Genomic DNA, 23,283 nt, shown 5'->3' with positions numbered 1-23,283 from the left:
GGTGTTAGAGGGATGATCAGAGATAATGTTTCCTCGATTTTACAGGCTTCAGTGATCAGATCTGGAGAACCAGGTTTGATTCCCTACTTCTCCACACACAACTGCTGGAGTGACCTTGGGTCAGTCATAATTCTCTCAGAGCTCTCTCAGCCCCACCTGTTGTGGTGTCTACTGTGGGGAGAGGAAGGGAAGGTAATTGAAACCATGCTGAGATGCCAAGTGAAGGGTGGGATATGAATCCAATCTCCTCCTGCTGCTCCTCCTTATTTTCCTTCTCCTTCTCCCTCCTCCTGCTCTTCCTCCTCTGGAGAAATTATTGGTGGATAATGCCAAGGTTTCAATCTCTCATGGTTTAGATCTAGCCCAATGGCATCTGTGTTCCACTCCCTTTAGCAGCTATCTCTGCTAGTAACGTGACTTAGGTCTGCAGGTACCGAAGTCCTTCAGCAACACTACACCGCTCACTCCTTGTTCATTTTGTGCCAAGGACAACAGTTTAAAGTGGCTCCTGATGAAGAACAACATTGATAGTGACCTTGGAAGGACAATGATTCTCTGCCCAGTGGCTGCCTATCCACATCCCCCTTCTCCAAGGACTGACGACACATGCCCTTGGAATGTTAAATTACGTGAGCATGAACGTGTTACATTACCCTGAACAAAGGATACAGCTCATGAATCTATATGATGGGACATCAGATTCAGGGCCAGCGAAGGAAAGAGCTGAAAAGCACAGATTTCAAGTTCAGAGTTTTGAAAGATATTGATGGGGGTTCTGCTTCCCCCATGTGGCTTCCATTAAGGCCTTGGATGGGAAGCCATTAACACTGGTATTAACTTCTAACACCTTCGTTTTTTAAAAAAAAAAGCCATCTGGAGCCAGGGGTTAATAATGCTAAAGGAAAACGCTCATTATCCTTCAGAACATGGCGTATGGCAGTGTCAGATGTAACCCGAGTCCTTAGAGCGTATTGGAGGACTCTCTTCCCAAGCCTGATTTCGATAGTCCTAATGGCCAGCAGATGCTAAGCAAGGAGGCCAACTGAGAAGTGAAAGATGGAAAGAAACAAGCAGACTATGGAAGCCTGAGATATTATAAGTGTGCAGTCCTCAAAGAGAGCCAGTTTGGTGTAGTGGTTAAGAGTGTGGACACTAATGTGGGAGAACTGTGTTTGATTCCCCACTCCACCACATACAGCTGCTGAAGTTATCTTGGGTCAGTCAGAGCAGTTCTCTCAGAGCTCTCTCAGCCCCACATACCTCACAGGCTGTATATTGTGGGGGAGGGGAAGGGAAAGGAGACTGTAAGCTTGTCTGAGACTCCAAATGAAGGGTGAGGTATAAATCCTCCTTCTCCTCCTCCTCCTCTTCTATGGCTTCCATAGGATTCTATTCTAACCTGTGGCTCTTTTGAGTCATCTGCAATTGGGTGGAGCTCTTCAGTAGCAGCTGAGTAGCTCCCAGGCCTGCCTGCCACATCCTAACCTCAGCCACTCTGCACAGGGTGTTGGCTGTGCTGGGAGCACACTTTGAATTGAGGCTGTGCAGAAGAGCAAGGAGTGAAGTGCTGCTGAGATGGGCAAGAGATGTGGTGTAGTGCAGAAGGAGGCAGCTGGTGCTGGAGATTAGTGCTGTATAGGAGTTGTTCACCCTGCTATCTATGAGTGCAGGATTGCACCCAATGACTTTAGGCACTAGAGTAAAGAAAGCCCAGCATAGTATAATGTAAGCCAGTCTGGTTAGAGCATCAGATTAGGATCCAGGAGACCCAGGTTTGAATCCTCACTCTGCTATGGAATCTTTCTGGGTGAGCTTGGGCCAGTCACACACTCTCAGCCTAATCTCAGCCTCACACACTCTCAGCCTCATAAGGTGGTTGTGAGGATATAATAGATGAGGAGAACAATGTACTCTTCTCCACTGATCAGAAAGGCAAGGGAGAGATGAATTACATAGATAATGGTTAGAGTGTTAAACCAGGGCTGGGCAGACCTTGGTTCCATTCCCTCTAAGTCCTAAAGCTTGCTAGATGATCTTGAGCCCATCTTTCTCTTTTCATCCTAACCCCAGTCTAACCCCATTAACAGGATTTGGGTGACACTTAAATGGGAAGGGCAGAAGAGACAGAATTGCTTGTTCTGGTTTACCTTATAACGGGAGATTGGAGAACCAGGTATCCTGCGTTCCTTTGAGAAATGGCTGATAAAGCTCCAGTTACTCTGGAACTTTATATATATATATCAACTTCCCAGCCATCGTTTTTTGCTTTGTTAAACTGAAACTGGCAAAAGCCATGGCATCAGACCTTGAATTCAGCAGGAGCTCACAGAAGCGCAGCTCCTGAACCTTTTTTAGGGTTCCACCTCTGCCTCCCCACCTACCTACCTTGCAGCTGCATAACAATCCCTGGATTAGGAGAGCAGCCAGCCAGCCACCAAGAGCTTTGCCGCACCCCCAGCAGCCCTCATTAACCCCCAGAGAAGCCTGTGCCACCCTTTTTCCACTTCTTATGTGATTTTGAGTGGTGGGTGGCTTGCTGGCCTTTTGACTGAGGAGCAGCCCAGGAGAGCCCCAGGCGAACTAGGCTTGCTTGGGCTGGCTGGATCTCTAGCCAGCTCAAGCAGGCCTCGCTCATTCAGAGCTCTCCTTTCTTGGTCGGGTTGCTTTTAGCTGGTGGGGGGCAGCATATGCTAATGAGTAATGCTAAGGAGCTCCACTATTTTTCTACAAAACAACCCCTGCATTGCACAACATGATTCTCTGGTTCAGTCTAGACCAGGGGTGTCTAACTCATTTGTTATGTGGGCCAAATCTGACCTGGTTGGGTTGGGCCATGTTGATCCAGGACATATGTGTACCTATTTAATATTAGGTAGCAGAAATACAAACTTTATAAAGCAGACAGACAAACACAATTAGATATTTTTTAAAAAAAAAACAACCTTAAAACATGCTTAAAACATTAGCACTCGGTCTTAAAGGTGCTTTCTTTGTATTTCTCCCATGGGATCCAAGGAACCAGGCAAAAGAAGCTCTGGCTCTTTCCTTCCTTACCTAGGAGGGGCAGGAGGCACAGTAGGTCATCTGTTCTACTGAGAGAGCCTGGCAAAGCAAGCTCTGCCTTCCCCCCTTCCTCCCCAAGGGAGGAGCCTCAGCCAATGGAGAAAACAGAGGCTCTGCTCTGCAGCTCCTGTGCTATTGAGCAAGCCTGGCAAAGCAATCTGTGATTCAGAAGGAAGCAAGAGAGAGGAAGAAGGAAACAGACAAGAGTCAGTTGCTCAGGGGCCTGATAAGAGTCCTCTGGAGGCCTGATTCAGCCCCCGGGCCACATGTTTGACACTCCTGGTCTAGACCATCTAGACATGTGTGTTCTTACTCACATGTTTAACTGCAGGCCCTCATATGTAGGGCTTTTTTTTAGCAGAAACTCATTTGCATATTAGACTACACCCCCCTGATGTAGCTCATCCTCCAAGAGCTTACAGGGCTCTTCTTACAGGCCTACTGTAAGCTCTTGGAGGATTGGCTACATCAAGGGGGTACAGCCTAATATGTATTTATTTAATAGGCTTATATTCTGCCTTTTCCTATAAATGGGCTCAAGGTGGATCACAATATATAAAAATAACAATAAAAACCTACATATCAAAGTTAAAACACCAAATTAAAATTAACAGTAAAACAATAAATAAAACGCACCACTGGTGGACAGGGCACAGCATAGCAATAACCAGTTGTAGGCCCATCTTAAACTATGGTAATAACAATAGGATAGCACTGTAATAAAACATGATGTCACCACAAGGGAGGCCAAATGATGGAATAATAGGACGCCCGCTGCCTCAACCATAGGCCTGGCAGAACAGCTTTATCTTCCAGGCCCTACGAAATGGCAGTAATTCAGGTAGGGATTTCCTGCTACAAAAGGAGTTCCTGCTAGAAAAAAAGCCTCGCTTATACTCATATTGAAGATCTTGTGTTAAGGATGGATTTCCCATATTTTGGTTCTCATGGGGCCTCAGACACACAGCATGGGTTGAAGTGGGGACCATATTGATGTCCGGTGGGGATTTAATGCAGTGTGGTATCATCCAGCAGGGGCCAAAGAAGACCAGATCCACTAGCATACTTAGAGCAGAAGGCCACAGAGGCTCAAGTGATACTCCCATTCAGGGCTTTTTTTTTGTAGCAGGAACTCCTTTTCATATTAGGCTTCACCCCTCTTATGTTGTCAATCCTCCAAGAGCTTATAAAGCTGTTATTACAGGGTCTACTGTAAACCCCAGGATGATTGGTTACATCAGGGGTGTGTGGCCTAATATGCAAAGGAGTTCCTGCTACAAAAGAAAGCCCTGCTCCCATGTAAAATGTTGCATCTAATCAGGTTTGTTAACTGACAGAAGCAAACAGGTTCCAGGGGTTACAGATGTTCAACAAATTATCTCCAGTCAGCATCTTTGCATCTCTTTCCATTTCTTGGCCTTGGCCTCACTTTGCTCCACAATGCTGGTCTCTGTTTGTTGCTTCAGCCATCTAGGACAGGAGTGTCAACTGTCTGGCCTGTGGGCTAGAACTGGCCTGCCCAGGGCTTTAATCAGGCCCATGGGGCTCTTTTCTTCCCCTTCCGCCTCCTCACCCTTTGAAACGCCTTCTTCCTTGTCTTTGCAGCCTGAAGCAGGAAACAATTCTGGGCTTGCAAAGCTGCAAAGAAAATGCAGAATGGACTTTCCAATAAGGGGTCTGGGAGTAGTCTATCTGGGCACAGAGACCTTAATGGAAAATCCATTCTGTGTTTTCCTTGCATCTTTGTCTGTGCTGCAATGCATTTCAGTGGAGTGGAGCTCAGTTTCACTTTTCAGCGTTTATATGGCCAGTTAGAAGCTGTTCTTTGTTGGAGTTGTGTGACCTTGCAAATAAAGGGTTGCTGCTTTGAGCTAGCATGTCTATTGAACGGACCTCAGAACTGGTACCTAGTGGGTACTCTAACCTGGGAACCCACAGGTAAAGGGGGATATTACACTGAAGAACCATTGCCAATCTGAGTAGACCTGGGAGCAGGAGGAGAAGCTTGCAATGACCAGCCATTTCATGTTTTCCTAAGTCCAGAGCATTTTATATTTTTGGTTTATATTTTTTAGTTTCTGCTGTGATCCTTGTGCTTTTTCTTGATGTTTTATTTTTAAAATCGCATTGCAAAATCCCACTATTCCCCCACCTTTCCATTTTAAACAAAACATCACAAGAGTTTGTATTTTAAGTAAAAATAATATCTTTCATTGTGTTTCTCTGTATCCTTTATAAAGTTTATATCTCCACTACGTGGCATTACATTTTATGATATGCATGGCCTGGCCCCACAAAGTCCCATTTATGTCTGATCTGGCCCTTGTAACAAATGAGTCTGACACCCCTGATTTAGGTTATTGATTCTGGTTTATTTTAGCTATTTGCATCCCAGGATTTCAGAACAACATATAAAGTCTCTCTGTTGAGTGTCCGCTAATATATTCACACTTCTAGTGTAAAGAGTTGGGGGAAGTGGTAGTGTGGAGTTGCTTTTCAAGTCAGCCCCCAAAAGTAACATCAGTTTAGAGGCGGATCCCACCTTGAAATGGTCGAGAACCGCTGCTGTAGAAAGATGCCTATGAATTTTCTCAGGTTGGGAAGGTGGGATGTATGGTATCCTCCAAGGGTTGTATCAGTCTTCTTCCTTTATTCACAGAGATTTCAGGTAACACAGAAGACATCCCATTGGTGCGTTGGAGACAGCAGTGGTTGGAAAATGGCACCTTGCTCTTCCATATTCACCACCAAGATGGCACCCCCAACCTTCCTGGTTTGGAACCTACAGAAGAACCTCAGAGTGAGTCAGCAGAAGAAGAGCTAAGGATCCTTCATATCTCTGTAATGGTGAGTACCCAGATTGCCTTGAAATGAAGATGTGGTACTGCTGCCCTTTATGCTGTTATCAGTGATTCTGGGTATGGGTCTGTTGTCAAGAGGGCATGTTTTGAACAGAAAGGGTGAATTAAAAACTACCACAGGGTTTGTCACTAAAATATTACTTACAGGAAAACTGGAAGGGAATATTCATCATTTGAAGTATTTTAAGAGAAACAGAAAGAACTTTAGTAAGATCAGCAAAATTGCCTGGGCCATACTAAAGCTCTTTTTGTTTCTCTCAAAATACAAGATTTCACCCGAAGAGGAGTTAAATGCAGATTTGAAGATGTTTCCTCAGGAGGTTACTTCATAGATAGGCTATCCCTGTGCCTGCCCCCATATATGTCCTCACTCCTGTCAGCCAGACATTCTCTGGGAGTTACATGCATAGAACTGAATGTCCAGCTACCTGCAAGGCTTGATTCAGGTCATGATGTACTGAAAGTGGGGTTCTTAAGTGTCCCCTCACACCCAGGGCCAGCCCTAGACCGTCTGGCATCCTAGGCAAGGCTAACTTCTGGCGCCCTCCCCCCTGCATTTATAACGTCACTGAATCACAAGGGGGACATTCAATTCAGTGCCCCTAGAAGGCCGGTGCCCTAGCCAATTGCCTAGTTTGCCTAGTGGCAGGGCCAGCCCTGACCACACAGTTTTTCTAACTTACTTGAAATGACCATAAGCAGCTGCTCTTTGCCCTATTGGGAGATTTGTGTAGAGCTCATCAGTACAGATGTCTCCCCAGTGGGGCAAATAGCAACTCTTTGGGGGGGGGGGTGTTCAGATCAGGAGCCAGTTTGGTGTAGTGGTTAAGTGCGTGGACTCTTATCTGGGAGAACCGGGTTTGATTCCCTATTCCTTCACTTGCAGCTGCTGGAATGGCCTTGGGTCAGCCATAACTATCACAGAGGTTGTCCTTGAAAGGGCAGCTGCTGTAAGAGCTCTCTCAGCCCCACCCACCTCACAGGGTGTCTGTTGTGGGGGAAGAAGATAAAGGAGATTGTAAGTTGCTCTGAGTCTCTGATTCAGAGAGAAGGGCGGGGTATAAAGCTGCAGTTCTTCTTCTTCATTGAAGAAAAAGCTCAGGGGAGACTTAAGCTCCCCCCGCCCTAGTGGGCCATGGTCTGACTCTGAATTGGGCCCCTGCAAGCCTGGAAATTAAATTTTGAACAAAGGAACTCCCAGTGTGTGCATGTTCAATGGTATGAATATGGGGGGGAGGGGCATGAATGCAATGCATCACGTAGTTATGCTCTCAGTCAAAATATCTGCAAGATTTCAGGAGCTGCCAAAAGCATCCTGATAAGCTAGCTGCTAGGGCAGTGGCTTAACAGGCTCTTGCGTATCCCTGCCTTCCCACACAGCCGTATTTGTCTGTTGTGAACACTGATTCATAAGCTGGTACATATTTGCCATAGGTAGCAACACCTTCTCTTATATGAATGTGATCACGGTTAGAATCATCCCCTCTTACATTGGCCAAGATGCTTTTTAGCCAAAGTGTTTGTCTTTTTAAAAAGTACTATGTTAAGATCATGAGTCTTAAAATATGAAGTCATGATGCAAGTTGCCACAGTGTAGGGGAATCTTGAGTTCCTACTTTTTGACAGCTAATAAGCAGAGGCTGGTTCCCATGGTGACAGTGCTGGTCGCCCATCACAGTTAATTGGGGCAGGAGATTAACCAAGCCCAACTTCCTACCTTGCAACAGATCCACCTATGAAACTCACAAATAGGGTATCATCAGGGTGGGGGTGTCTTTAGCAGTGCTGCACCAAGGAAGAAAAAAGACAGTTTGGTAGTAGGAGCACCGTTCGATGTGCTAAGAACCTCAGATTTCATTTTATTTTAAAGAAAACCAGGATTCTAATCCTTGAGGCTGCAAAGATAGGTCTGAAAGTATGTGAGCAATTCCTTGTGAAATTAGTAAAACCCAAGGAGAACTGAGTGAGATAACGGGTGTTTGGGGAATGAGCACTGTGTTTGGGAAAGGGCTGTGACTCAAGTAGCCGTGATGGGGCATTTTGGAGCTACACCCCCTCAGTCCTGAGCCATGTCTCCACCACCCCACCTCAAAAGATGGGAGCCACTGGTAGTGCACCTGCTTTACATGAAGACAGTCCTGGGTTCAAGCCTAGTGTCTCAGTCTGCATGAGATAGTGAGTGATGTGAGACCCTTGGAGACCTTGGAGAACTGATGCTAGTCATACGAGTCAATGCTGACCTCAATAGACAAAAGTTCTGATTTAGTATAAGGCAGCCTCATGTGTTCAGTGGTCTCCAGTGCCCGGCATAGCTTCTTCGCCATCACTGTGAAGGTCAGAACTGCAGCAATTATGCAAAAATAAGCCAACATGTTCACTTAATTTACATAATGTATGTAAGATGTAAAATTCAGCTTCTGTGGGTGCAGAATTTTGACATTTTTGGTTCAGAGCATAGTCCACACTGGGCTTAATGAAGCTGGCCGTTCTCTATCACCATAATGAGAGATGTCTTAGTTCTGAGCATTCAATTTTTAGCTGCTGCTAGAATTTTGCTGTTACAAATTTATGTTATCCTTTTTTTGCAAAGGTGACCTTCAGAACTTCTGGTACCATGAGAAGGGGCAGAGGGACTTTCTTTTTCACCACACAGATTTGAATAATTGTTGTGTAGCATTATTGTCTACTATTAACTGAGCATCACATTCCATGTTCAAAAAAACAGACTCCCCCCCCCCCTTCAAGCAGTATAATGTAAATTTAACACTCAGCTGCATGTTGCTTTTGCTTTATGACCAGCAATTGACTTTTGCACATTATCTGATGCATCCAGTGGCTGCCATTATATTCCATTGGCTATTAAGCTATTGTTGAAGTCAGTAGTCAAGAGTGGCTTCAACAAATACCAGCGGTGGCCTCCAATTACCGAATACTGAAACTATGATAGGATACAAAGAAATAATTGAAACTTACTGAGTGCCTATTTTCAATCCTGTTGCCTTTTTGGGTCACTTACCTGCAGTAGCAAATAAGGGGTTTCCCCATTGACTGCAAATCTTCACTATATCTATGGCTGTGAGGCTTTTGCGAATTTTTTTGCAGATAAGGTCACATCGCTCTGCTGCGACATCCCCACCACATTGGAGATTGTATGTGAACCTGAGGCTCCCGTGCCTGTCTTTGGATTGTGTTCTGGATGGTTTCAGTGCTCTCAGTCTGGAGGAAGTTGACAGGATCCTCTTGTCTGCACGCCCTACAACTTGTAATTTGGACCCTTGCCCCTCCTGGCTCATTAAAACCTGCCAGAGGGAGCTTAGATGTCTTGTACAGGATATCATAAATAGATCCCTGATGGAAGGGCATTTTCCAGCACCTCTTAAAGAGGCGGTGGTCCACCCCCTCTTGAAAAAAACAACGTTAGATCCGGCCAAATTGGCACATTATCGGCCGGTCTCGAATTTACCCTTTTTGGGTAAACTTATTGAGAGGGCAGTGGCGTTGCAGTTACAGAGTTTCCTGGAGGATGCTTCCGTTCTCGATCCCCATCAGTCAGGCTTTCGTCCGGGTCACAGGACGGAGACAGTGCTGGTTGCTCTGGTGGATGATCTTCAGTGGCATCTGGATCGAGGCGGCTCGGCGGTACTGATGTTGTTAGACCTATCGGCAGTGTTCGATAAGGTCGACCATCAGCTACTGACCTGCTGTCTCGTCGACGCGGGGATTCAGGGGTTGGCCTTACAATGGCTTTCCTCTTTCCTTGATGGTCGGGGACAAAGGGTGGCAATTGGGAGTGAATTGTAATGGAGGCGCCTGCTTGATTGCGGGGTGCCTCAGGGGGCAGTGCTCTCCCCGGCGTTGTTCAACATCTACATGCGCCCCCTTGCTCAGATTGCCCAGAGGTATGGGCTGGGTTGCCACCAGTACGCTGATGACACCCAGCTCTATCTACTTATGAACGGCCGGCCTGCCTGTGTCCCAGAAAATCTGGACCTGGCATTACAAGCCGTGTCTAGATGGCTCAGGCTGAGCGGATTGAAACTAAATCCAGCAAAGACAGAGGTCCTTTGCTTGGGGGGGGGGGGGATTCCCTTACCAGCCCTTGACAGTGTGCCTCTGACAGTGGCACACAGGGTCAGGAGTTTGGGGGTACTATTGGAGCCTGCCCTAACTATGGAGGCCCAAATAGTAGCCACTGCCAAGTCTGCATTTTTTCATCTTAGGCGGGCAAGGCAGTTGGACCCTTTCCTGGAAAATGGCGATCTGGCAACAGTGATCCATGCAACGGTCAAGGTTGGATTACTGTAATGCCCTTTACATGAGGCTGCCCCTGTGCCGAACCCGGAAGTTGCAGCTAGTGCAGAACGGCGCCGCCTGATTGTTATTAGGGCTCCCTAGATGGGAGCACATTCAGCAGGGGCTTTGGGGACTGCACTGGCTGCTGATAATATACCGAGTTCGGTACAAGGTGCTGGTTATTACCTTTAAAGCCCTATATGGCCTAGGACCTGCTTACCTTAGGGACCGTCTCTCCCGATATGTTCCCCAGAGAGTGCTGAGATCAGGTTCTCAGAATCTCCTTACAATCCCCGGGCCAAAGGAGGCCCGTCTGAAGTCAGCTAGAAACAGGGCTTTTTGATCACAGCCCCTTGCTGGTGCAACCAACTGCCGGAGGAGGTGAGGGCCCTGCGGAACCTTGGGCAGTTCCGCAGGGCCTGTAAGACAGTCCTCTTCTGATTGGCATACAACTGACGGGCATCTGTATATCTGAATACCTGAATATCTGAATTTTAAGGAAGACTGTAGCATAGCATGCTGGCAATTGTGTTTATTTTATTATGTAATTTATTAATGTATTTTAAATTTTGTTTTTATTGTTAGAATTTTGTGTTGTGAGCCGCCCTGAGCCCGCTTCGGTGGGGTAGGGTGGGATATAAATCGAATGAAATAAATAAAATAAATATATCTAGGGATGTCCGGATAATGTTTTTAAGTGTATGGAATGAAAAAAAATACTTGGGCTGAGCTCAGCAGCATGCATTACTACCAGGGAACATGGGAAATGTAGTTCCAAGGTCCTGCATGTTCAGTTCTTTGCACCAGGAAGACCACATTTCCCAAAGTTTCTGACATCAATGGATGGTGGCATAAACAAACAGGTCTTAAAGTTGAGATCTCTGCCAATGCTATCACCCTTCCCATATTTTGCAACTTTGGGGAAAGGGAAAGCTGGAAGCGAGAGCCACCATGGCGTAGTGGTTACAATACTGGGCTAGGATCTCAGAAACGCAGGTTCCAATCCCCAGTCTAGCACAGAAGCGTTCTGGGTCACCTTGGGCCAGTCACACACCTGATCTATGTCACAGGGTTGTTGTGAGGGTAAAATGAAGGGCTTTTTTGTAGGAGGAACTCTTTTGCATATTAGGCCACACTCCCCTGATGTAGCCAATCCTCCAAGAGTTTACAGGGCTTTTCTTACAGGGCCTACTGTAAGCTCCAGGAGGATTGGTTACATTGGTGGGGAGTAGCCTAATATGCAAAGGAGTTCCTGCTACAAAAAGAAAAGCCCTGGAGGGGAGGAGAATGAGGTTTCTTCAAGTCCCCGTTGGGGAGAAAGTCAAGGGTAAAAATGAAATAAAAAATGAAAGACCAGGGCTGGTTCAGTGGCACATCCCTACAAATGTTGGAGAGGGTTTGGGCTCAGAGATCATAAGCTCAGGGATGTCAGAACGGAGGAAGTTCATTTCCAAATTCTCCCACCCAATTCTGTACTTTGGTGTCATGAGAGATGCCATTAAGATTCCACCCTCCCCTACTTCTAATTCTTTTTACCCACATCAATGCCTCCCATCCCTCCAACAAAGCCCCACCAGCGGCTTTGATTCGGGCTTTCTTAAATATCTACAGCCAGGTGCCTCGCTGATGCAACCTTATTATTGCAAGACAAATCTCTCCCTGTAATTCTCCTCCTCTCCAGGATCTTCTCTCTCCAGAAACTTTTTACAAGAAAGGGGAGGGAGAGACAGACAGACAGGAAGAAAATGCAGCGAGTGCCGAAGGAGGAAAAGAAACAAAAGAGCAGTCTTGGGAGAGGCAGGGTTTTCGTCTTGAAGTGATGCTCCTACAGTTCCTTTTGCCCGTGGAAGATAATTAGCTGGAGACAATGTGTCGTTGGGCCGCGCTGATACCGAGGACAGGGCTGTTTAATGAAGCCTGTCTTAATGAGAATGTCAATATCTCTCCCCGATTGCTGCCGGGGGCTGCAGCTCTCCCTTCATGTTTTGTTTTTGATTAGTCCTGGAGAAAAAAAAAATTAGTCAACAGCATAAACAGTACTGCAAACAGCGCCGAGAGCCTCCTTGCTCCAGAGGCTGCGTATTCGCTGTCGAGTTGGGGGCCGGATCCTTTGCTCGAGTAAACAGAGAAAAGCTCTTTGTGCTGCAGCACTGAATTGCGCTGGTTCCAGAAGTTTACCAACTACCTGACTTTCCTCTGATCCCCTGCAATTAGGTACTTTTCTCTAGGCCTCAGATGTACTTTATTTCCCACAGCATTAAAATGGGGGTGATAATCATGTGGGGTTTTTTTGTAGCAGGAGCTCCTTTGCATATTAGGTTGCATCTCCTTGATGTAGTCAATGCTCCAAGAGCTTACAGGGCTCTTAGTACGAGGCCTACTGCAAGCTCCAGGAGGATTGGTTACATCAGGGGCGTGTGGCCTAATACGCAAAGGAGTTACTGCTACAAAAAGCCCCCTGATTATAATAATGCTAATCTAGTTTACCAGGCTAGCCTGATCTTGGAAACTGAGCAGTGTTAGCCCTGGTCAGTATTTGTACAGGAGACCAATAAGAAAGTCCATGGACCAGGGTCACAATGCAGAAGCAGGCAATGGCAAACCACCTCTGAACGTCTCTTGTTGTGAAGACCCTGTGGGGTTGCCATAAATTGGCTGTGACTTGACAGTACTTTCCAGCACCAAGCTACTAATAATATGTACTGGTGGAAGATATTTGGGTCTAGGATAGGCAATTGCATATATTATTATGAAGAAGAAGACTGCTGATTTATACCCCGCCCTTCTCTCTGAATCAGAGTCTCAGAGCGGGTTACAATCTTCTTTATCTCCTTCCCCCACAACAGACACCCTGTGAGGTGGGTGGGGCTGAGAGAGCTCTCACGGAAGCTGCCCCTTCAAGGACAACTCTACGAGAGCTATGGCTAACCCAAGGCCATTGCAGCAGCTGCAAGTGGAGGAGTGGGGAATCAAACCCGGTTCTCCCAGATAAGAGTCTGTGCACTTAACCACTACACCAAACCGGCTCTCTGTTTGCTGTTGCCCTGACTTGGGTGGCATAAATTAGCCTGATCTCATCAGTTCTCAGATGATAAGTGAGGATTGGCTCCAGCTAGTACTTGAAAGGGAGACCTCCAAGAAAACCCAGGGTTGGTTGCTATGCAGAGGCAAGCAATAGCAGAACACCTCTGAACATCTCTTGCCTTGAATACCCATGCGGTTGCCATAAGCCAGCTGTCACTGGACAGCATTTTTTTTTAAAGCCTACCAGGGAGCATCACTGTGATGCAGGGGAGGAATTCTAGCAGGAGCTTCTTTGCTTATTAGGCCGCACACTCCTGATGTAGCTGATCCTCCAAGAGTTTACAAGGCTCTTTTTTGTAAGCTCCTGGAGAGAGAAAGGCAGAGAAAAGCAGCCCACGGCTACGGGGATGGAGTGCCTCCTGTGCTCCGAAGGACCGAAGCAATAAAACAGTCTCCAATAATCCGGCGTTATAAGGGTTAAGTAACCCTGAAGGGTAACTTAACCCTTAAAAAGTTGGATTTCAGGAGAAAATTGGAATCCACTGCTTTGAGCTTTTTTGGCACAACCGGGAAAGGCAGCCCACCGCTGCGGTCATGAGGGCTCTTCTGCGACGCCCACGATCGAAGGAATGCGAGGGTCTGCAAAATGCTGTCATTTTCTGTGTTGAGTAATCCTGAAAGTATCGTACTGAAAGGTATACTGTCGATAGGGAAATGTTTTGAAAGTCTCTCCATTCTCCATTATAGCCTATGAGATTCATGAGAGTGAATGGGCCCATAGGGTTGAGGTTAGGGTTTGAGTCATAGATAGGTTCTGGTTAACGATTGGGTTAGGTTTAGGTTTGGGTGAGAAGTACCTTTCATATCATACTGAAAGGTATAATCCTGAGGGGGAGAATATTTGGGATTTTTTCCCATTCTCTATTATAGCGAATGGTGTTCATTATAGTGAATGGGCACATAGGGTTAGGGTTAGGGTTAGAGTTCAGGACACACTTATGTTCGGGTTAAAATTGGGGTTTGGTTTAGGGTTGGGAAAGATGTATTTTTCATATCACACTGAAGGGAATACTCTTCATGGGGAGAAAATGTGGATGTTTTTCCATTCTCCATTATAACCTATGGGAATCATGACAGAGAAAGGCAGCCCACGGCTACGGGGCTGGAGTGCCTCCGGTGCTCCGAAGGACCGAAGCAATAAAACGGTCTCCAATAATCCGGCGTTTTAAGGGATAAGTAACCCTGAAGGGTAACTTAACCCTTAAAACGTTGGATTTCAGGAGAAAATTGGAATCTACTGCTTTGAGCATTTTTGGCACACCCGGGAAAGGCAGCCCACCGCTGCGATCATGAGGGCTCTTCTGCGACGCCCACGATCGAAGGAATGCAACGGTCTGCAAAATGCTGTCATTTTCTGTGTTGAGTATCGATAGGGAAAAGTTTTGAAAGTCTCCATTATAGCCTATGAGACTCATGAGAGTGAATGGGCCCATAGGGTTACTGTTAGGGTTTGAGTGATAGATAGGTTCTGGTTAACGATTGGGTTAGGTTTAGGTTTGGGTGAGAAGTACCTTTCATATCATACTGAAAGGTATAATCTTGAGGGGGAGAATTTTTGGGATTTTTTCCCATTCTCTATTATAGCGTATGGTGTTCATTACAGTGAATGGGCACATAGGGTTAGGGTTAGAGTTCAGGACACACTTATGTTCGGGTTGAAATTGGGGTTTGGTTTAGGGTTGGGAAAGATGTATTTTTCATATCACAATGAAGGGAATACTCTTCATGGGGAAAACATTTGGATGTTTTTCCATTCTCCATTATAACCTATGGGAATCATTACAGAGAAAGGCAGCCCACGGCTACGGGGCTGGAGTGCCTCCGGTGCTCCGAAGGACCGAAGCAATAAAACGGTCTCCAATAATCCGGCGTTTGATATGATATGCTTTTATACCTGTAAGGTCAATGTTTGGCAGTGCTGTCCTAACTAGAGTTACTCCTTTCTGGGTCCATGGAAGTCAGTGGGCTTTGAAGCATATAACTATGTTTTTTTGTGTGTGTGGGCGGGGGGGGGACAACGACACTGAATAAATACCTAATTTTAGATGGCCGCTCTGGAGAGAGAAGTCTTCATGATTTCTCTACTGGCAAAGCTGCTTATTTCTGTTATCTCTTCTCAGTCTTGTCTCAGGAAGTTCCTCTGCCACTGTTTTCATTTTGGCAGTGCAGATTTACACTCCCATTTGGGGGGAACATATGATATTACCACATATAGGGAATGGTGCCTAAATGTTGCTGGAAATAAATAAATGAATATGACACAAAGCTGCCATTTTGGTGAAAATGGTCAAGTGTAACATTTGCCCTCAGATGCCAGTAAAGGCTGGAATTCAGTGAAGTTTTTTTTCCTCCTTTGTTGGATTCCCTTCCCCATGTTACTGCTCCTCAGGGGTGGAATTCTAGCAGGAGCTCCTTTGCATATTAGGCCACACACCCCTCATGTAGCCAATCCTCCAAGAGCTTACAAGGCTCTTTTTTGTATGCTCTTGGAGGATTGGCTACATCAGGGGTGTGTGGCCTAATATGTAAAGGAGCTCCTGCTAGAATTCCACCCCTGCCACTCCTGTACATTACCATGCCAACGTATCTAAACTTCACCCACCTGACTTCACATTAAGCTTCTCTGAGTCTCTCCTCTTTTGTTCTCTTAAATAATCATACATTCTGACGTAGTCTTTGGTGGGGTGATAAACCTGCACTTGAGCTGAACCACTTCAGGCTGCTTTGAAGCTTGAATGTATTTTTCCATACAAAATGCACCTTTCTTAATAAGAAATTAGCAAGTTAGGAAGGAAGGTATCCTCTTTGATACCTAGATTTTTATGTGAAGAAAGGTTTTCTTTCCCCCACATGAACTGTGTGATACACCACTTGCAGTCTGAAATGGCTGAGCCCTGGTTTACCAGCTGAATGAAGACTAAGCCTCAGGTGTCTTTCTTGCTTCCCCTTCCTTTCTGCAGCATCATTATCTGCCGTCCATGCAAGTCACTTGGTCTTCTTCACAAAGACTACAGGCTTGTGATCATATTTCAGGATGTATCAATGAAACCGCCCACACCGGTTCTTGCAGGTTACTAGTGAGATGATGTGGCTGGTTTTCAAACTGGTATTATGTGGGTGGCTAATCTCGGTCCAAAATAAATGTGTGGCATTTGTAAGAGCAAATTTGCATTTTTAGAAGTGTAATGAGCTGTTGCTAGGTGATGGTGTCCAGCCACTGTGACTTATGCCAATCAACAAATGAAAGTTTGTGTGGGCGTGCTTCTTCGGTAAAACAGAAGGGCACCTAAGATGACCTTTTAGTGCTTGATTCTCGCTTCTGGATCACACTGCAATTTCAGGAGAAGGAAAACAGTGCATTCTGACTCCATTTCGCCAATATTTTCAAAGGATACCTAGAATTTGTTGATCATCCTGACAGCAGTGGCCACAGATGAGTAGCAGCAGAGAAGCTTTGTTTTCTCTTTTTTTAAAATAAAAATTGCAGATAGTAATTCTCGAAGTAAACAGACTGTGGGCTTAATTTCCCTAGTTGACTTTCCCTGTTTGTCTGTGATGGGAGTGCCCTGGAATCTCCCTTGAATGTAGCAATGTTTGCAATGAAAGTTGGTCCATACAGTCAGGACTCCATTCTACACCTCATTTTAAAGCATCAGCACCACCACTGCCCCTGTTTTCAAAGAAGAGCAGTGTCAAAAAATACATCGCAACTAGGGATGGGCACAAACCGGGGAAATGGTGGTTTGTGTTGGTTCATGGTTCATTTGATTTCCCAAACTGGTTGTGGTTGATTTGGTTCAGGAGGTGTAGAACAGCCCCCCTCGTGCATTAGAGATGCCAAACTCACCAGGAATCTTCAGCAGGCTCTCCTCCACCTGCCCTCCAAGTTTGGCAAAGATTGGATCTGGATTACCCACATTAAAGCACCCCCAAAGCAGGTGCCCCCAGGAAAACTCAGCTTCAGCTCTCATGACAACCAACTCTTCTCTTTTTGTGGTACAAAGTGGAAGCAACTGAGTCAGAGTGTCTGCTCCCATAAAGCAGACTGGGAGCTCTATGATGGACTCCCAGAGCTGCCAGTCAAGCCATGGATAACTGCTATGGGTGTTTCTAGGGCTTCTGGAAGTCTATCCCGAGTGTTGCATAGGAATTGACTGAATTGGTGCCAGGCAGTCTTGCAAATGAATTGCAAAAATGAAACAAACAATATATTGCAAATTAAATGTGTTTCATTTTTGGATCAGGGATGACGCAATTCCACGAATTGGTTCAAAACAAAGCACAAATTGGCGCAATTCATGCACGAGTCATGATTCGTTTGTTGGTTTGTGCCCATCCCTAGTTGCAACACAACATACTCTGGGAAGAATGAAATATCGGAATGAAAGTCAGCGCGTGCATCCAAAATGCAGGTTTCAAGTTCAAAATTTCCCTCAACCTCTGCATCTGCCTCTAGAGGATGAGCAGGAGAACTAGAAACCCCACCACAACGAGGCATCGCTCTTCAACACTGTGATTTCACAGTGAAACGTTTTTAATGGCATTCTCGGCTTTGAATTTCAAGCACCACACAAATACATGCATCAGTTTTAAGCGGAGAGGAAATTTGTAAAATACATTGTAATGTGACACCAACCCTGACTTGGATGGCCCAATCTCACCAGATCTTGGAAGTTAAGCTAGAAAACTTACCAGAAAAGGGCAAAGTGATTAAAAGATGGGAACACTTTTCAGACATGGAAAAAGGCTAAGGAGTTTAAGGTATGCGTGTTTGTTTACAAGTGATGTAAGGGGAGAATAACAGTGGTTTATAAAATTATTTAGGAAATGGACAAAAATAACTTCTCCATCCTCTATAATAGTACAACTTATGGGCACCCATTGAAGTTGCTGGAAAGGAAATACTTCTTCACTCAAGAGTATTTATTGTAGAATGCACTACTGTGGAATGTTGTTATGGCCACTGGTTTGTTGGTTTTAAAACAGGCCTACGGCAAGCTGCTGCACAGGGAGCCGGACAGGGCAGAGGCTTGCAGCAGGCTGGTCTTGGGGTGAGGTTCCATTCAAATAAAAGAGTCAACAAGTCCTTCAGTAGTTCTGGAGACATTATATTGTCGTATCCAGTTCCACAACAGCCATCTTGCATATGGTTTGAGAGTTAAGTTCACTTTTCCTTAGGCTTGCCAGGTCTCCGCAGCCCACTGTTGGGGGACGGTGGGGTAGGGTTGCTAGAACCAGTTTGGGAATATCCTGGAGCTTTGGGGATGGAGGCTGGGGAGGACAGGGACCTTGGTGGGTTTCAGAGTCCACCCTCCAAAGCATCCATTTTCTCCAGGGGAACTATCTCTGTAGTCTGGAGATTTGGTGTTATTCTGGGGGATCCCCAGGTCCCAGCTCGAGGCTGGCATCTCTACCCTTGCTACTCCTGGTCACACATGCTCTGGAGTTCACTCCACTTCTGGACTGCTGGGCCCCTGAGTTCCTCTCAATCTTGGACCACCTTTCAACTCCTCTGAAGCTTAACTGCTTCCCCCAGCAGTTGACCATGTCCCCTTCCCCCAGATGTGGTCTACCCAGCCCTCCCTTCCTCTGTGGCTCTTAACCCTAGTTTTATACTCTCTTCTTGAACAGCTGTGGAGCAGATCAGCCATCCTCTTTCTGCCGTTGGTGTTCCTGACCCCACTTTTCCAATGGGATAATGGCCCACTTCAGGCCTGGTGAGCCCTCTAGCTGCCTTGCTTGTCCTTGTCCTCTAGTTCAGTTGTGAGCCTGGGACCTTTGGTCTGCCAGAGGAGCCATTAATGGACAGAGCCTTAGTCTTGAGAACTAAGGCTCTGTCCTCCTTGGTGTGTATGTGAACCTTCCAGAGGCAGCCACTGTGTAAAACAGAATGCTGGACTAGCATCTAATTCAGAGGAGAAGGATTTATACCCCACCCTTCACTTGTAGTCTCAGAGTGGCTTAGTCTCCTTGCCTTCCTCTCCGCTGTTCTTATGTTCTTCTCTAATTCTTACTTGCTTTAGGTGGATGCCAATTTCCATGGGGCACATGAGAATGATAAAACAAAAGTAATGTGATACCTTTGATTAAGTCCAAGGGTGGCATCAGCATACTCCAAGGTGGGGAATCTACCAGGGCCCAGGGCTTCTGCCCAAGCCCACTGCTACTGACCCCACCAACATGCCCCCTCTTCCACTTGCCTGAGCACCCTTCCCTCAGCCTCTCACAAGCAATAAATTTCCTGTGATCCTGGCCACCTGCCCAGGCTGCCCAGCACCACCAGAGAAGAGCGTGCAAGTCGTGCAAGCAGTACTGCTGATGGTCACAGCAGTGGCACTCCTAGCTGCACAAACTGCTGTTGAGGGAAAGGCACAAAGATAGCTGTGAGTGTGGTGGTGGATGAGGGCAGAGTGTGGGTGGTGGGAGAAGAAATGAAGATGTGAGAAAGGGTCCTGGTGGTGGACAGTGGAAAGGAAGCAGCCCCTGACATTCTCTGTCCAGGGCTCCTTGAAATCTGGCAATGGCCCTGATTAAGACCAGCCAAAATAAAACAACAGTGTGAGCCAGCATTTCAGTTCTGTGGAAATCTTCATCAGGTTGGGTGTTGGGATGTGGGCATGATCTTGAGGTAGGGTTGCCAACCTCCTGATGATACCTTGAGATCTCCTGGAATTACAAATTACTCTCCAGACAACAGAGATCAGTTCCCCTGGAGAAAAAAATTGCTTTGGAAGGTGAAATCTATGGCATTAGACTATACTGAGATTAGGGTTGCTAGACCCCCGGGTGGAGGTAGGGGTCCCCTGCCACCGGGGCCTGCCCCCACAGTCTCTCATCAATTGGCCGGCAAGGGGACTTACCAGGAGAAAGAGAAAGCCCCAGGCCACATTGCCAGTGCCACACAGGAAGTGACATCATCATGCCAGCAACTTCTTGGTGATGCTCTGGTATTTGGGCAAGAACTCTGTAGTAGAATCTGGTTTTACCATAGAGTTTTTGCCCAAATACAAGAGCATCACCTGGAAGTTGCTGGTGTGATGACGTCTCTTCCTATGCGACACCAGCAACGTGGATTGGACCTTTCCCTTTCAACCAGTAGGTCCTCCTCCCATCCCCCGCTGGTTACCAAGGGGGACCTGGCATCCCTAACTGAGGCCCCTTCCCTCCCCAAGCCCCACGCTCTGCAGGTTCCACCCCCCCAAATCTCCAGGAATTTCCCAAACTGGGATTGGCAATTCTATCTTGAGGCCTCTTCATCAGGGTCAGCAAAGTCTGCTTTGCTGACTTCAGTGGGCAGAAAGAGTGGCTAGGGGCAGGGAGACTGAAGCTATCCAATTAGAAAACATAACTAAGAGTTGATAAAAAATGTCTGTGATATGAAAATGGAACACTCAGGTTCCTTGAAAGGCCAAGAGCGGTGGGGGAGGAAGTCTAGCGTTCATTGTCTCAACAACACCAGAGATTAATTTAAGTTGATACGCTAAGAGAAAGGTCGGTATAAGCCCGACTACAGTCATACTCATTTTCAGCTTTTGCTGCTATGTTTCTCCTTTTCCAAAGGGCTGCCGCTTCAGCGATCCGGCAACATTTTAATAAGTGTCAAAGGCTTTAAGCTGAGGCACTTGAAAGAGCCGGCTCTGGGATCGTTGCCGGCCACCGTGCTAAACCGTGCTCAGGGCTGTCTGCAGTCTTTGCCTTTCTGCTTTATCTGCTGGTGTTTTTCCTGGAGGACAGGCTGGAGCATTCTGTTTCCATTAGGCTGAGAATGTGGAGGGGGTGGGTTTGGGGGGGGGGGGGAACGAGGGGAGAGGCTGGAGCAGGATGGCCATTAGAAAAGACTTTGCCAGCTGCCGCTTCTCCTGCCCATTTAGCGGCTCCCGCTTAAATGTTTTGTCCTAATGGAGCAGATGATGGTTATTATTTTATTTTTATCGAGATCACCCATTGCACAGAGAGGGAACGGGAACGTGGCCCAGAATAGAGATGAAGCTGTTAGCTGGTGATCTGCTTTTCATTTATTTATATATTTTCTATTCCTCCGTCTTGCAAGATTTGAAAGGAAGACGAGCCGGGAGGCTAGCTCTTGCTTCTCGACTGGTAACTGCAAGCTTCAGGGTGCCGATTAGCACAAGTTAGGTTTGAGGGGAGGTTTGATTTGCTGGGTGGAGGGGGTGCAAATTACTGCTTCGGGGATGCTAAAATGGCCCCAGGCTTTTCTACCCTTTGCCCCTTCCCACATATTTGTGTACATCTTTGTGTCCAGCTCCCCCCACCCCCCACCCCGTTCATTGTGCTGTTCTTTTTTGGAGGGGTGCATCCTGTTGCTCAGGCAACCAGGCCAGTGCTGTACACCTCAATATTCACACCTGGTGGTTTCATTGCCCACCACTGCTGCTGGACAAGAGGATGGTGCTGTTCCAGCTCTGGTCAGGTGTAGTAACACGTCTCTTTGAAAGTGATGCAGTGTCAATTTTCCTTTGTCCCCACTGCACTGTTTTTCAGTAGGACGTTTGTCAGAAACTGCCTTGGTATCCTGGTTAGCTGAAGGCCGAACTGCTCCCTGAGCTTGCCAAAGGGATTCATTGGCATTTTGGAGGTGTGGAGTTACAGATGGAAACAGCACCCAAGAGGGCCCAGTTCAGTGTGGGAACTCAACTTGGGGGGAAGAGAGGCTTCTCCCCCTCCATGATGTTTTCTCAGACCAGATGGGTGTGTGTTGTGGAGCTTGTGGAAACAGCACATGAGGAAGGGCTTTCTCTCCCCACAACACTGCCCCATGCCAAACCAGGCCTTTGTTCACGGTGACAAATGTTTCCCCACCCTTTGGTCCCACAGTAATGCCAAGATTAAAAATTTTGTGTAGATATATGACCTGGATAGCTCAGGCTGGTCTGATCAAATGTTGGAAGCTAAACAATGTTGGCTCTGGCTAGTATTTGGAAGACCACCAAGGAATACCAGAGTCATGACATGGAGGCAGGCAATGACAAACTGCCTCTGAATGCCTCTTGCCTTGAAAACCCAACAGGGTCACCGTAAGTTAGGTATTACTTGATGGTAGCAACAACAACAAAAAGGGCATTGCCTCCGAACTTGGTTGAGCCTGTGAGAACTTGGAATCTTTAGAAGGAGTCATAGGCAGTGGCATTATCTCAAAATGACTGCCATGGGATGCGGGACCAATCATAAAATGGCTACCCTGAGGGGATAATCACAAAATACTGGGATGTTCTAAAACTATGATGATGGCAAGTGTTTCTGAATGGGTATTCCCTGCAGACCCAAAGGTGATGCCTCTTGGACTTCTCTGCTTTGAGGAAGAGGCTCTTTGGGCACCAGGAAATATGTCAGTAACACCATGGTTCTGATGAGTGCCAGATTGGATATCAATGACATAAAAGATATTTGGGTTACGTTCTCTACATTGCTGAGGGCTCTATTTGTTTTGTTCTGTTTTCTGATGTTTAGCCACATCTCAATAGTCTGGTAGCAAGACAATTGCATAATATAGAGTGCCAGTTTGGAGCAGCAGTTAGATTGTTAGACTAGGATCTGGGCGACTCAAGTTCAAACAGGAGCTTGCTGGTTGACCTTGGGCAAGTTGCACTCTTAGCCTAACCTACCTCATAGTGTTGTTGTGAGGATAAATGAAGGAGAGGAAAATGAAGTAAACTGCTTTGGGTCCCCATAGAGGGGAAAGGCAGGGTATAAATGAAATTTTTAAAATACTCCTTTTAGTTAATGACATTTTTGAGGCTCCTGCCTTACTTACCGCGAAGCATGCTACTTGTGATCCTCTTGTTATGTGAGATTGGTATTTTGTGTGACTACGGCAATAGGTATATTTTTGAGATTTGGCACACATGATTGGAAATACAGTTTTTTAAAAAAAGAAAGTACCAAAACTACAAAATATATGCATTGCCCTATTCACACAAAATGGTGTCCACGTATATTGCACATAGTATACTGTTCTAGTATG

The 23,283-nt window shown here is 46.3% G+C and overlaps 1 protein-coding gene across 1 annotated transcript in view; it reads left to right on the top strand.

Annotated features, from left to right (window-relative positions):
• The window catches only part of ASTN1 (astrotactin 1), a 287,830-nt gene that overhangs the window by 103,519 nt on the left and 161,028 nt on the right, over window positions 1–23,283 (top strand). Inside the window, 1 exon segment of the mRNA XM_060233049.1 lies at window positions 5,723–5,910. Within this exon segment, the coding sequence (XP_060089032.1) occupies window positions 5,723–5,910 (188 nt within the window).

Source organism: Heteronotia binoei, chromosome 2 (genome assembly GCF_032191835.1).
Source record: "Heteronotia binoei isolate CCM8104 ecotype False Entrance Well chromosome 2, APGP_CSIRO_Hbin_v1, whole genome shotgun sequence".
Classification (NCBI taxonomy): Eukaryota; Metazoa; Chordata; class Lepidosauria; order Squamata; family Gekkonidae; genus Heteronotia; species Heteronotia binoei.
This window is presented reverse-complemented; position numbering and strand designations above follow the sequence as displayed.